At 38.7% G+C, this 16,287-nt stretch overlaps 1 protein-coding gene across 11 annotated transcripts in view; it reads right to left on the reverse strand.

The window, feature by feature from the left end:
* Positions 1-16,287, reverse strand: part of SHPRH (SNF2 histone linker PHD RING helicase, E3 ubiquitin protein ligase) — a 69,047-nt gene that overhangs the window by 11,495 nt on the left and 41,265 nt on the right. For 9 of the 11 annotated variants that reach the window (XM_014531284.1, XM_014531287.1, XM_005883711.2 and 6 more), the window contains 5 exons: positions 15,316-15,541; positions 13,459-13,602; positions 11,140-11,241; positions 7,493-7,564; positions 5,777-5,965 (listed from right to left, as the gene is read on the reverse strand). In XM_014531284.1, the coding sequence (XP_014386770.1) occupies positions 5,777-5,965; positions 7,493-7,564; positions 11,140-11,241; positions 13,459-13,602; positions 15,316-15,541 (733 nt within the window). Of the gene's footprint in view, positions 1-5,776; positions 5,966-7,492; positions 7,565-10,954; positions 11,007-11,139; positions 11,242-12,975; positions 13,222-13,458; positions 13,603-15,315; positions 15,542-16,287 lie in introns of those variants that run through there. The other 2 variants (XM_014531285.1, XM_014531286.1) reach the window with 2 other exon arrangements.

Here is a 16,287-nt window from a genome sequence, read left to right on the forward strand (position 1 = left end):
CCCCCCGAGTGCACAAATTTTTGTGCACCGGGCCTCTAGTCTAAATATATAAAAGGCTAATATGCTAAGTGTCCGACCGTTCGACCGGTAGCTATAACACGCACTGACTACCAGGAGGCAGACGCTCAACGCATAGGCATGGAAACATGGAACAGATTGATAAATCTCAAAGGGAAGTGGGGAGGGGGGAAGGCGGGAAGAGATTAACCGAAGATCTCATATGCATACTAGAGGCCCGGTACATGGATTCATGCACTGGTGACTGGTGGGGTCCTTCAGCCTGGCCTGCAGGGATTGGGCCAAAACTAGCAGTCCAACATCCCCCGAGGGTCCCAGATTACGAAAGGGTGCAGGCCAGGCTGAGGGACCCCACTGGTGCACGAACCCATACACCGAGCCTCTAGTTCAGGGGTTCTCAACCTGTGGGTCGCGACCCCTTTGGTGGTCGAACGACCCTTTCACAGGGTTTGCCTAAGACCATCCTGCATATCAGATATTTACATTACGATTCATAACAGTAGCAACATTACAGTTATGAAGTAGCAACAAAAATAATTTTATGGTTGGGTCACAACATGAGGAACTGTATTTAAAGGGCCAGAAGGTTGAGAACCACTGCTCTAGTTAAATATAAAAGCACACCAGAAAGTCATACAGAAATATGGCCCTGAAGATAAGATTTTGTAGCATAGATTTTTCTTTAAATTTCTTTGGTGGTTTGTAACTTGCAAATAACTTGAATGTTTCCCACTACTGTTCAGTTTGGAGGAAGTCACTTGTTGTCTTGGTATTTTATGACTTCCATTACTTTTACTCTGGACTTTTCTTTTTGAAGTAGAGCTAACTCTTTCAATGTGCCTGTGCTATCCATAGTAGTTTCCACTAAGACCAGCTAACATTGTTTTATTTCTGTCTGCACCTGTTCACCATGCTAAAAACCCAAATTGGTAGTGACAGATACAACTTGGTGCTGTTATGCAACTTGTATGACCGGTCTCATAAAGTGGGAATACTTTTCAAGCAAATGCCTGGGGTAAGTGCTGGGTTCTTAAGCATTAACATGCTACTTGAATGAAGTTCAATGGAAACTCCACCTCGGCTGTGGGAAATCATCTTACAGTGCATAAGGCCATCAAAATATTATCCTGTTCTTTTAAATACCTTGAATAATGATTTTCAAGAGATAAATTAGCAATAGCAAAAAAGTAAAAGCTTTATTTGGACCCAAAGGGTCTTAGGGATATTATCCTATTCAATAAAAGGCTAATATGCAAATTGTCCCCTCGACTGGGAGTTCGACCAGGAGGTGGGGCCAGCTGGCCAATCGCCCATGGCCCCTGTCCCCGGCCAGCCCACCCCTGATCGGCCCCAATCGGGGCCAGCTGGCTGGACCCTACCTGTGCACAAATTTGTGCAACGGGCCTCTAGTATGTAAATATTATTCAATTGTCCATCCATCCATCTATCCATCCATCCACTCACTGAGTACCTGTTACATGCCAGGCATTATTCTAGATGCTGGGGACACAGAAGTAAATAAAACAAAGTCCCCACCTCAAGAACAATGTCCTTTCTACATTTTAGTGGAGTTTATACTAAATATAAGAACAAAGTATAAGTTCTTCATAAAGGTAATTTCATAAAGATAATTTATGGTTTAAATCTTAGAAGTACATTTTCTCCTGGATAGAAACTTCTCATGACATAAAAACCTTGTCCAGTACAGGGTCAGGGTTTCCACCAACAAAAATGCTGTGTGTGAAACCTAGTCAAATTTAGGACACAGGGAACATGCCACGTGGGGCCCACAAAGTATAAGTTCTTCATAAAGGTAATTTCATAAAGATAATTTATGGTTTAAATCTTAGAAGTACATTTTCTCCTGGATAGAAACTTCTCATGACATAAAAACCTTGTCCAGTACAGGGTCAGGGTTTCCACCAACAAAAATGCTGTGTGTGAAACCTAGTCAAATTTAGGACACAGGGAACATGCCACGTGGGGCTATGTTCTGCCAGGAGGCCTACTTCAGTATCCAAAACGCCTGGCAGTTGCCAGGACTTGCAAGGGGAATTTTGTTTACTTTGTGAAATGCCCAGTAAGTTCCAAGGGTCATTTAGGAATACTGTCATACTGTCGTTAGGGCAGATACAGTCTTTAACTTACAAGCATCCACTATAGAGAACATTCTGATCTCAGTATTCATTTTATTTCTATGGTCAATAAATAGAATCTCTTACATTATGAAATACCAGTAGAAAAAAATGTCTTATGTTACTTAATACTATTTTTATATTCTTTAAATATTTATTATCTGAGATTAGCTACATAATTAAGCACTATGTATGATATTACATTGTTTATTATGTTCAATAGTCTCAACTATTGGCTTAGAGTGAAATAAAACATTTTATTTTTTAAAACATTTTATTTTAAAAAATATGGTTTTATTGATTTTTAGAGAGAGAAGAAGGGAGAGGGATAGAGAAGTAGAAACACTGATAAAGAGAAACATCATTGATCAGCTGCCTCTTGCATGACCCCTACTGGGGATCAAGCCCACAACACGGCATGTGCCCAGACCAGGAATTGAACTGGTAACCTCTTGGTTCATGGGTCGACACTCAATCACTGAGTCACACTGGCTGAACTGAAACAAATATTTTAGATAAAATAAAAACTGTAATGAAATTAAAAAATTACTTCTCAGGGTTGTTTAATAAAGATCAGGGATTTGATAATCAATAATAAAAAATCCCCTAAATTTAGGTATAGTTTGAACTAATATTTACAAAATTTCAAAATAATGCCTTCATTATTCACATAGAGCCATCTTTATCTGACCACATCCTCAACTCCAGGTTAGACGATGTGAGCATTTCGTGGGAGAGTTTTAGAAAGTCAGAAGAGTCCAGTGAGAGTCTGAGACAACAATAAGCAGATGCTTCAAGGCGAAGTGGCAGACACCAGGGCAGACATGTGACAGAAGTTAAGAAAAGGGAACAGGCAGCAGAAGGCAGAAGTGACAGATACAAATGGTGACAGAAAAGGCAGCAAGAAGCAAGGTGAGAATGTGAAAGAGGGATACAATTTGCTTGCATAATAGGTACAATATTCAGTCATATATTTAATAAAAAAGAAATGCAAATATGTGTATCTATAACAAAAGATAAATTAACTTTAGTAAATTCTGTAGTCTTATAATTTTTTACAAGATGCTTTAATTGACTCATGTGTTCATCAAAACCCATGAAAGACAGGAAGAAATCAGAGCACAATGAACACAGCTGTACACTGATACCCCTGTCCCAACAGGACAACAAATGGAACTGTCTTAGTCTCTTTCCTGGGTTCTAGGAAAGCTGCCATAGGATAAACAGGTGTTAGGTTTGATGGGTTCAATGACTCAGTTTCACAGAAGCTGTACTGTTTACTCGTAGCTAGAGTGATCACTTCCTAAACCTCAGCGCATTAGGCCTGACACAGCAGTTCTGCTGCTCCCTGTACTGTGAATGCTTTCATTTAAGAGTCAGCAGCCCTTCTTAGGCAGGAATGCCATCTGTAGCCCTTGGGATGCCTGAGGCCAGAGGAAGAGACAGAAGAAAAAGAAGAAAGAGCTAAGAAAGACCATTTTTATGAGAAGAAAAAGGAGAATTATAGGAGTGGAAAGAAAGGAGGAGAGGGGGACAGAGAAGGAAAGCAGTTCGTTATGTGGTGAGTAGAATAAAGCATAACCACGCTAGATATTATGCACTAGGACAACCCATTCAACATCTGGGTCTCACCGCTTCATCTTCTAGAACCCTTTTTTCTTCACCTCATTTGGGTCACCCACTTCTCCAGCCACATCTGGAGTACTGAAAACTGTCCTATCTGAAAATGACTAAAGAAGATCGCCTATTCCTTGCTAAGAACATCTAATCTTACAGCTTGTTTGCTTGATAGCCGAACCTCTACCTATTATTTGGGCAGTGCTGACAGTCTCCTCCTTATTGAAGTAGAGTGTTCCTGGGGCCTCTGTTGACAGCACACTCGCCTGGAGTGCTGTCTCCAGTTCTCCTGCTAGGTCTCCTTTCTTAGCCTGCTCCCTTTTTCCACCTTCACAAGCTATGGAGTCTGTAGGACCTGATCAGAAGCTAACTTCTATGTTCCTTTCCTTAGGTCATCTCATGCTCTCTCATGGCTGCAAAGATCTCTGAAGCCAATGACTGACTTTTTAAATCTCCAGCTCCACATATTAACACTTTACTGGATAGTTCTAATCGAATGTCTTAGGCACTTCAAAGATAGTATGTCTAAATGTACTCCTCTTCCAAATACCTTAAAATAGTAACTGCACCATATCTTCCTGACTTTTTCACATCAGAAACCAGGGAGTCACCTCTGAAATCTTCATCATCAGCCCCTACAACATTCTGTTTTGCTAATCAACTTTACTCTAAATATCTCTTAATATATCCACTTTTTACCATCTCCACTGACACCAATGTAATCAAAGACATCATCACTATTGCTGTAGCCTCCTAAACTGGTCTCTCCAAATGTTCTCTACTATTTTCTAGACAGTAATGTAACTGATATTTTCAGGTTTTACTCAAGTAACAGTAGGAATAAAGAGCAATTAGATATTTTTTAATTCAACTATAGTTTCCTTGGGAGGGGGCATCCTAACAACTGCCTAATATTCTAACATCTTAACTGAGACTGCCTAAGTGGGGTAGTTAATTCTACCCCAAAATACAATCCTTAAACATAGCGAGAAGAGAACTTCAAGCACCCAGAAGGAGAAGGAATTAAGGAAAAAGAATATATCACCTCTTGCTTAAGAGCATGTGCCACCATTCTCTCGGCTAGTTCTTCTGGCCAACATCCCACACTACATTCATGTATTTATTTGTCCTTCATCTAAGCTTAGTTAGGGGAAAAACAAATCACGTTTAAGAAATACAAAGAACAAAAAGTCTAGTACAGGCCTTTCCTGAATAAATTACAGATCCTGTTTGGATTTCATATTATGGCCACTTTCTTAAAATTTGGAATGAAGCCCTACCTGATTTGACTCAGTGGATAGAGAGTTGGCCTGAGCACTAAAAGGTCCTGGGTTTGATTCGGTCAAGGGCACATACTTGGGTTGCAGGCTCCTCCCTGGCCGGAGCCCTGACCAGGGCATGTGTAGGAGGCAACCAATTGATGTGTTTCTCTCACATCAATGTATCTCTCTGTCTTTCCCTCTCTCTTCCACTCTCTCTAAAATATCAATGGAAAAGTATCCTTGGGTGAGGATTAACAACAACAAAAAAATTTGGAATAAAGCATGGGAAAAAAAATTAGAGAAATAAAGCCAAGTTTAGGCTGCACCCTGAAAGACCACTAACTTCAGTAACCAGTCTACTTGCTCCTTCAACATGGTTGGGAATATCCTTTTTCCCTGATATTCAGGGCTAAATGAAAGAATGAGGAAAAAAGCTTTCTTTAAATAAATCTCTCATGTAACCAGAGCACTATTTGTAGTAGACAGAAATACTATAGAAAATAACAGGGAAGTGGAATTCTAAGAAGGCACTTTTTGGCCACAGTGGGCATGCCTATTGCTGATTATGATGGAGGGAGTGTTCTTGTGCTCTTCTCACAGGAGAGGGTAGATGGTGAAGCTGAGGCTTTCGGGCAGTGTGTCCACAGACAGACAACAGTGGTTCCTACACATGCACAGCCTTATTCTGATTTTGATTTTCTCATTGCCCTGACTACTCCTCTACATGTTCTTAATCTACTTCACCTTCACAGGGATGTCCTCTTCCTGGCTGGCTTTCTCCGAGGTGAAGACATACGAGATTTCTTTGTGAGACGTGTTCTGGCGGCAGATGGCACACTTAATGGAGCTTCTGTGGGAGCCCACGCTGTACTGTTCGATAATAATGGAGACGCATTCATTACAGAAACAGTGCCCACAGGTCAGGACTGCCCACTGGAAAAGAAAACACAGAACATGCTCAGGGAGTTACTACCGAAGATCCCTTCCAATGTATACATATATGAAGAGGAGAAGTCATCATTGCACTGCCTAAGTATTTCATGATATGAGTATTCTTTAAGTCATAAAAACTAAGCTGTACATTTAAGTGAATGATTTTTTAAGTCTAGTCAGAGTAAGCTTTCATAGTGTTTAGTTCTGCTCACCCTAACAGTGAGCACAATAGTCAGCTAGTCACTGTTATTTATAAGAAGGTGATGTTCTCATTTCAGTATTTAGGAAGAATGTGAATTACCCCTTCAGCACTCTAATGGCAGATATAATACAGGGACTAAGAACAGCATTAATTTGGAGGCAATATCGCACTCAAAATAGTCCATACAACTTTTATTTTTTTTTATTTATTTTTATTTTTTTTAAAATATATTTTATTGATTTTTCATCTCCTACTGAGGATGTGCCCGCAACCCAGGTACATGCCCTTGACCGGAATCGAACCTGGGACCTTTCAGTCCGCAGGCCGACGCTCTATCCACTGAGCCAAACCGGTTTTGGCTCCATACAACTTTTAAATACATTTACATTTTCTCATGTTAAAGCATTTATTATATAGGAAATAAGATGGACTAGTATCTCAGATATTTTAAAAGTGGTTCTGGGATACATTAAAAATTACTAAATAAACAAACAAAAATATATTTTTGAAACCCCCCTTATCACATTTTAAGAAAGACACAATAACTTTTCTGGAGCATATTATGGGGATTTCTCCCCTTTTTGGCAGGGGTTGGGGGGGTGTAGAAGAGCATTAGATTTAATCGAGGTGTCAGTTCTAAAAGTTCTGACATCTTGTGTTAATTATTTAAACTTTCCACCTGATAAAAACCACCAACAATAATAAAAACAGAATGGTGCTAGGAGTGACGGGCTCCTAAGCCCTAAGCTATGATGTCCCTTTACTTGAATGGAAAAATGGTATGTGGCTGGGCCTTCCCTAGGTACTTTGCAGGATGAACTAAAAAGCCTCTTGGAAAAGAAGCCACACTAAAGTTAGAGAAAATGTGATATATAAGCTCGGTTTAAAAACACTGACTGGGAAAGGGAAAGGGTTATTTGGGTTTTCCTGGGTGACGCAGTTCATGACACTCTCTAGGTGCACCTCTGCTCTCAAGGCCTGGGTCAGGGTCCCCAGAAGCGGGGCTGCAGGAAAATGACTCAGTGGCATTTTTGTAGACAGAGCAGTACTGTTCTGTACCCTGTGCACCTTTAGTGCCACGGGGAATGAAGGGCACTTCCTTTACTTGAGGGGACTTGTGCAGACTGTGAGAGCTCAAATGGACAAGGAGAAGAGAAGAGCAAAACATATCTACAATGGAGGAGAAGCCAGAGTCATCTGGCACCAGAACATTAGTAGTGACAGGAAGTTGACTGAAATGGCATAAACAGAAAAACAGACAAATAGCAATGCCTTTGAAAACTGAAGTGTTTTATAAATGCAAGTGATGTTTATTATAATTTCACCTGTTTTCCCAGCTGCCGAGCACAGATTGGACAAGGTTCTGGATTAATACCTCCTGACGTCTTGTCTTGAGACTATCCAAAAGAGAAGAATTCAAAAATATATTGGTTATATTTGAAAACCTGATACAAATACAACTCATTTTACTAAATAAGTGAACAAAAATTGGAAACAATTTTTATTATAGTTTGTTAAAGTTATCATATTACTGTAGTAGTGATTATCATAGAAGGCAAAATGAAAAGAACAATCCTATCTAATAATAGACAAACATGGTAATTAACCATACCTCCGACACGCTTCCCATTGGCTAATCAGGGCGATATGCAAAATAACTGCCAACCAAGATGGTGGCCAGCAGCCAGGCAGCTGAAGCAAACAGGAGGCTTGCTTGCTCCAGTGATGGAGGAAGCCAAGGTTCCCCGCCTGCTGCTGCCGGCCTCTGAGCTGCACTCTAAGAAACAATGTTGCAATTATAGAAGCTAAACAAACCCCAGAAACCTGCTTTCAGCCAGCCGGGCCTCAGAGCTGGAGCTGCAACAGTGTTTCAATTATAGAAGCCAAACAAACCCAGATACCTGCATTCAGCAGCCGAGGTCTCAGAGCTGGAGCCGAGCCTCAGAGCTAAAGCTGGCTCTCAGTTCCAGTGACAGCCATAGAAGGTAAATAAATCCCAGATTAAAAAAAGAAAAAGAAAAAAAGGAGAGGTTGGGAGCTTCAGTCACCCGCCAGCCTGAAAACGGCCCTCAGCCCCTCACCCAGACTGGCCAGGCACCCCAGTGGGGACCCCCACCCTGATCCAGGACACCCTTCAGGGCAAACCAGCTGGCCCCCACCCATGCACCAGGCCTCTATCCTATATAGTAAAAGGATAACATGCAAACTGACCCTAACAGCAGAAAGACTGGGAATGACTGGTCACTATGACACACACTGACCACCAGGGGGCAGACGCTCAGCCCTCTGGTGGTCAGGGCGCTCTCACATGGGAGGAGCTCTGCTCAGCCACAAGCCAGGCTGATGGCTGCCAGTACAGCGGTGGAGGTGGGAGCCTCTCCTGCCTCCTCAGCAGTGCTAAGGATGTTCGACTGCAGTTTAGGCCCGCTCCCCACTGGCAAGTGGACATCCCCTGAGGGCTGCTGGGCTGCCAGAGGGATGTCTGATTGCCATCTTAGGCCCAATCCCCTGGGGAGCGGGCCTAAGCCAGCAGGTGGTCATCCCCTGAGGGTTCCCAGACTGCGAGAGGGCACAGGCTGGGCTGAGGGCCCCCCCCGCGCCCCCCCCCCCAGTGCACAAAATTTTTGTGACCGGGCCTCTAGTATGATATAATTAGCTAAATTCATAGATTATATTTTCAAGCTAGGTTTTGTTACAAAGAAATGATATATTCTGCATGTCCGCTTAGCATGGCTCACGAACATAGGAAGAGGCAGCATTTATTTCCATAACTCCTTATTAATACTGGTTTCTTCTCAGTATCCTTTTTCTAATCTCATTAAGGCAAAGCAAATAACTAGATATTAGAAATATTACTGATCTGAGACCTAAGTATACCTGGGAATTATGTTGAAGTATAAAAGCTTTTCAAAATCTCCTTAAAACTATTTTTAAAAATTAAAAGAGCTTCAGAAAAGTCATCAAATGGGCAGGTTTTCAAACTGAAGAAAACATAAAGGATTACAAAGTTTTTAAGTTTGTGGTTTCACTAACCAAATAGTTTTTTATAAGTCATTGCTATTGATTATCCTTGACTCTCTTAGCAACTCTCAAATATACAATACAGTATTAAATATAGTCACTATGCTGTACATTATATCCCCAAGCTTTATTTATTTTATAACTCAAAGTCTGTATCTTTTGACTCCTTTCACCCATTCATTTCACCCACCTCCACAACCACCATCTCTGGCAACTCTTGGTTGTCTGTACCTACGAGCTTAATGTTGTGTGCTTTTTATTTTTTACTAGAGGCCCAGTGCACGAAATTAATGCACGGGGGACAGGGGGTTCCTCAGCCTGGCCTGCACCCTCTTGCAATACGGGACCGTTCGGGGGATGTCCAATTGCAAGTTTAGGCCCGATCCCACAGTCGGACATCCCTCTTGCAATCCGGGACCACTGTCTCCTAACTGCTTGTCTGTCTGCCTGCCTGATGCCCCTAACTGCTCTCCTGCCTGCCTGATCGCCCCTAACCAGTCTGCCTGCCTGCCTGATCACCCCTAACTGCTCGCCTGCCTGCCTGATCGCCCCTAATCCCTCTTCCTGCCTGCCTGATCACCCCTAACCACTCTGCCTGCCTGCCTGATTGCCCCTAACTGCTTGCCTGCCTGCCTGATCACCCCTAACCGCTTGCCTGCCTGCCTGATTGCCCCTAACCACTCGCCTGCCTGCCTGATTGCCCCTAACCGCTTGCCTGCCTGCCTGATCTCCCGTAACCGCCTCTGCCTTGGCCCCCGCCAACACGGCTTCGTCTGGAAGGACGTCTGGAAGGACGTCTAGAAGGTCGTTTGGATGTCTGGTCTAATTAGCATATTATGCTTTTATTATTATAGATTAGATTCCACATAAAACAGAGATCATATGGTATTTATCTTTGTCTTATTTCACTTAGCATAATGCCTACAAGGTCCATCCATGCTGTTGCAAATGGCAAGAATTCATTCTTTTTTATAGCTGAATATTATTCCACCTTCTTTATCTATTCATCTCTCAGTAGACATTTAGGTTGTTTTCACATCTTGGCTACTGTAAATGATGGCTCATCATTACCTGCTTCTCCTATAAAGAAGTAGAATTCCTCAACAAGTAGTAGACTCTTTATAAAAGTAGTAGACTCTTTAAATGCTTTGGAGTCCACTTAACCAGTACCTGACATTGAAAACAGCTGTTTGACAACATAACATGTTAATATTTAAGTTTCTGTAGTATCTTAAATGCAGGCCATTCTGCTCTAAGTCATTTATTTACATCTAATCTGTCAAGTTCAGCTGAATCACTAACATCTTATTAATCACTACTTGATCTAGTGCCTATGATATGTCCACATCAAATTACTCAAAATCCCTTGAGGACAGGGACCAAGTCTGTCTATCTCAAACTTCTAGTATAATGTATGTACATAGTAGATGCTCAATAAATATTTGTTGAGTGCCAGAAAAATTAATTATTTAAAAAATTTGTTAAATTCATTATCTTTTATTTATTTCAAATAAACATAATCACAAAAATTGGGATTATATTCCATTTATAATTTTAGTTATTTTTTCCCTCAACTTTCTAACATGAGCATTTTCTCATCTCATTTATTCACAAGAATAACCATTTAAAATATTTAATCATGTCATGACAATAACCTATAATTTATATAAATGTAATTTTTGTTGGACATAACTATTGTCCTATACTATATAGTGCATACCTTTATATTATCTATGTAACATATTTTCTATAGATCATCATCTTCATTTGTGACGTGTGTAGCTATTGTAGACATAGCTAGTATTCAGACTCATATATCTAACAACAAATAAAACACTGATTAAAAAAACCCCTGTATAATTAATTATGGGACTAATAGTTTAAATGGAGTCACTAAAGTGGTTTATTGATAACATAGCATGGAAAAAAGTAGCATATTTTAAAACAATACCTTCTCCAAGTTATTTAGGTAAAGAAGCTGCCCAAGTTTTTTCTGAAGCTGTGACGTAGCAACAGTTTTATCATTTAGTAGTTTTATCCGATTTTGCTCCACCTGAAAAACAGAACAAAATAACTTTATTCTCTCTCAGAATGGTGGCAAAATTATATTAAAAAGGCATAATTCTCCCTCAATACAAATATGTCCTCTTTTAAAAAAACTCATTTACATGAGAAAACTCAAATGTGCAAAATGGATAATAGACAATATATTTCAAAAGTAAATGTATATATTTTTTGCTTAAAACTCAATGTCAATGTTTTAAATAGGAAACTTTCCTATACACTTGAAGTCAGATATAAAAAAAAAAAAAATCAACCCAAATTCTATCTGTGTATCATTTTTCAGTAGTACATCCATGGATAAAGAAAAATGAGCCCTAACCGGTTTGGCTCAGCGGATAGAGTGTTGGCCTGCGGACTCAAGGGTCCCAGGTTCGATTCCGGTCAAGGGCATGTACCTTGGTTGCGGGCACATCCCCAGTAGGGAGTGTGCAGGAGGCAGCTGATCGATGTTTCTCTCTCATCGATGTTTCTAACTCTCTATCCCTCTCCCTTCCTCTCTGTAAAAAATCAATAAAATATATTGGGAAAAAAAAGAAAAATGAAATAATATGTTACTCTGGCCAGAGTGATTTTAAGAAATCCAGAGAAAAATCTCAATGCCCCCATCCTCTCTATGGCCTCCTCAGTAGAATACAATAGACAAAACAGGAATATAAAAATAAGATGAATTTGTTAAAAGAACAACACAAAAAACACTTGCTGAGACTTCTATTTCAAAAGTTAAGTGAGCTCTTTTGCATCCAGCAACTGCAGCACCCACCTGACCCCAACCGTCCGCCCCCATACCTGACTGGCAGCTCAGTCCCCCCAGCCTCATACTGTTATCGAAGTGAGATTCTGTGCTTACATAAGAAATCAGGCCTCACTGGAGACATTCAAGCAAATGTTGGACAACTACTTTTCCAGAACAGAAAGGAAACTCATGCATCAGAAAAAGTGACTAATAAAGGTACCAAAAATTATGGCTGCACAAATGCTAGAATCTGATTAGATAAAACAGTTTCAAGAATTTCTTGGAACCTACAATAAACTTACAGAAACTTGCTTTTTGGACTTGTGTGAAAGACTTCACAACAAAAGAAGTAAAACATGAAGAGACTACCTATTCAGAACATTGCTTACAGGAATATTTAAAAATGATGCAAAGAATATCCATGCAATTTCAGGAATATCATATCCAGCAGCCTGGCAGCCATGACAGAGAAGTCCTGACGGATGGACTTTTCCTAAAAGTTGCCAACAGCTTTCCACTGGAAATGAAGATTCATCTGATAGAATCCCCTGAAAGCAGTAGCTACCACGTTAACCATCTGTCATGACTGTTTGGCAAGTGGAATCCACTAGAAAAAGAAATTTTCTATTTACCAGGAATGATCAAAACGGAAGGTCTTATTATCCAATGAGAACAGTAAGATGAAACATTTGTTGAGGCCTTATGATTCAAGAGCTTAGCCACTTGATTAGACAATCAATTGTTTCAATTGTGACTATTAATTTTAAAGCAAAATATGTGTTCAATCATGAATGAGATAGAAATTTTTTTTTATTTGTAAAAGAAAAATAAATGGATATATCACTGAAAAAAAGTTAAGATAGTGTGTAATGAATACTACCAATTTTTCTGAGTTACGGTCTCTAAGCTTTATGGAAAGAAAAACATTTAAAAGATTTAGCACACACAAGGAATACAAGTACATTATAAAGAAAATGATATTTTTAATATAGAAAATGTTGGTGAAGTTATTTTTTAATAATGAGATATAAAAAGAGATTTATTAGCAGATAAGTTGTCAATATGTGTTCATCGTTAGCCAAGGAAAATACTGCAAAAGATGTTTTTGGTTTTCTTAGGGAAGACTTTTCTAGTTCTGAAAAAGCTGACGTAATAGGACACATGTCTGAAAACTGACCAAGAATATCTTTAGGTTGTATCAAATAGAAGGTGTTCAAAAATAGGTGGATCTGCAATCTGGAGAGAAACAAATGAACCGAAATGGTGAATTTAAAGCAAGTATTAGATGTGAAATTGCTCAACTTTGAACATTTATGACCTACATAATCAAATAACTTCATATGGATCAAAGAGAAGAGATTAAACACATACTAACTGTAGAGATCATTGTCCTGACTCTCTCTCCTCTATGAATCTTGGATTTTTGTACTATCTATTTGCTGTGCTCTTTTCTGTGATTTACTTGCAAATTACCTCATGTGGTTCAATGATGTGAAGAACAGGTGGATTGGGCTTTGGCTCCCTAGGATGACGAATTCTTAGACGTTCTGTAGCCATTGCCAGTTCATCAACAGCAGATACACGATTCCTCAGAGCCATCCAGTACTCATGAAGCAACTGGAGGAACAGAAAAGACAAAGACATTGGTAAAGCACATAATTAAAAGTGGTTAAAACCACCAAGATGTGTCTTGGTCAAGTCTTCAATGAGGTCTTATGACACTGAAATTTTCATTAAGTGTCTAAGGTACAAGCAATTCTTTTTAGGAAGAGAAAGTACAACTGGAAATCTCCATAGGACACTGCAGAGTATTGCCTCTCTAGATTCTTAGGAGAATATCCGATTCCTTGGTAGAACCAAAGATCTGTATAGCTTAATACTAGGCTGGTGAAATCTCTACTTTATTTTTTAAAGAAATATTGTATTATAAAAGATTTCACATTTAAAATAATATGTATATATGAAAACGAGAGTACGAAAATACACAAGTGAGTCCTATCATCCAATTACTAAAGAGAACAATACTAAATTCTTAGAAAGCCTTTGTGTTCCTTCTTAACTATCTCACTCTTTCCTCATATATTTTTCCTTCAAACCCCACCCCCCTCCCATGGGGTAACCATTATTCTGGGTTGGACTTATTATTCCATACTTTTCATTGACATATACTAATCTCCACATCCTTAATAACCTGGATATTTAGTTTCTGAAATTGATAGAAGTGATATCAACCATTATAAAACTTTCTTCACTAACATTACACTTTGAGGTAGATCCTGACTGATGTGTGTAGCAGCTCATTCATTTACATTGCTGTAAGAGGGTTTAGTCTGCAATGTTATAGAGAAAAAAGGTACAAAGTTTTGGGAGAATTACAGAATAAGCATTCCTCTGATACAGAGCAAGTGGCCAAACAGAACCTAAAGGAAGAATGTAGAGCTAAGTGGACATAACACAGTACTATCTTCCTCCATGGCTTGCCGTAATTAACTGTGTTAAAGTGCTTGTACATTAAAATAGTAATGTGAAAGAAAAAAAAATGATTATGAGCCAATGATTTCTATACTCTAAAAATAACTTTCCCAATTTATCAAATATATGAACTGATATAATAGACAGATAACATGCCTTCTTTTTCTGGATACTTTTTATCCTGCTTTAAAAGGCAAGAACTTTAGATTAAAAAAAGATGTTAAACAGAATTATAAATAAAACACTTCTTTCATGGCCTTACCCATCTCACCTGCAAAGTAGGATAACAAATTAACAAATCCAAATACAAAGACAAATAAAAAATTAATGAATTCTAGAATCTCATCTCAAGGTCAGAGTTACAACATGAGGAAATTACTAAAGTATTAATATGAAAGGTCACTTTGTGCATTATAAATAGCAATGGTTTCCAGTCTCACCTATTGAGAAATATTTACTATGTTCTCCAATCTTCATTCAAGGTTGTTGATGGTTGGTTTTACTCAGAGCAAAAAATAAAAAATGAAAAAAATCCCTACTCTAATTTCACAAATTAGCTGTGTAAGATCAAGCTAAGAACAGAATGATCATTTTCACAGCTAAATAAAAGGTTTCATATATTTTTATTTTAATAATGATATTCTTTTAGTAACTTAATAAATAAAAGTTACTTAACTATTCAGTATGATTATTTTTATTTTTCATCATTACAATCACAACATTTTAGGGAAAGAGAAATTATAACACCTAAGTCTCTAAGCAGATTTTCAAAAACTAAAGAGAGAAAAAGAAAAGTAGTAATTAAAATTAATGTAATGGAGAACTTTTAATATTGGAAGAAGTTTTAAAATACTGGACCTTATATTCCTTTTTCCAAGCTTCAAAGAGATCCATTGAAGTACTTCCTTCATCAATGAATTCAATGTCAAATCTATGTGATTTTGCAAATGATAGTAGAGCTTTCATAGATCGCTCTGTCTCACTTATTGCCCATAGACCCCGGTTGGTGGTAGGCGCTCGATCATCCACCAGGCCTTCTTCATCTTCTATCATCTCCTCAAATATTGCAGTCTGGCCTTTGACTCTGAAGACATATGAGAACAAAATAACTGTTCAGTGGGTAATAAGCACTGTAAATTCATATTGGCAGAGCCAGTATGGGAAACAAGGTCAGTAACGAAAATTTCAACAATTTTTAATGTCACGTCTACAAGATCATGCTTGCAAGTCATTGAAATCACAGCAACTCTGAAAAGCTTGAGGCTTCATAAATTTGATCAGTGTTATTTGAGAACCATCTGGCATAATAAATGGCTATAAATTCCAGGCTGAAATCTTACTCTGAGAATTAAAACAATATAAAAAAACAAACTACTATCAACCATATCAAAAAAACCCACCAAAACGTAAGATATTCTAAAAGTACACTGTCAATCACTCTCTTTTGAGGCAATCAGAACTTAGACTTTTGTCTATTTCCATTTTTGTAAGAGAAATAATTTTGCTAATACTATGGCTATTGCACTTACTAAGTAGCTTAATTCCTTACACAGGATGAAGATTTCAAATCTGTGTTGGAGAAAGTATATTAATAATGAGAGCTAACATTATATAGGACACTAACCATGTATCAAACACTCTGCTAAGCAATTATGTGCATTTTCCTATTGAATATGTAAAACAACAACTCAGCGAAGTAGTGCTATTATTTTTTTAAATTAATAAATCTTTATTGTTCAGATTATTACAGATGTTCCTTTTTTTTCCCCCATAGCTCCTCTCCACCTGGTTCCCACCCCACCCCATGCCCTTACCCCCTGCCACTGTCCT

Source organism: Myotis brandtii, unplaced genomic scaffold, assembly GCF_000412655.1.
Source record: "Myotis brandtii unplaced genomic scaffold, ASM41265v1 scaffold8, whole genome shotgun sequence".
Classification (NCBI taxonomy): domain Eukaryota; kingdom Metazoa; phylum Chordata; class Mammalia; order Chiroptera; family Vespertilionidae; genus Myotis; species Myotis brandtii.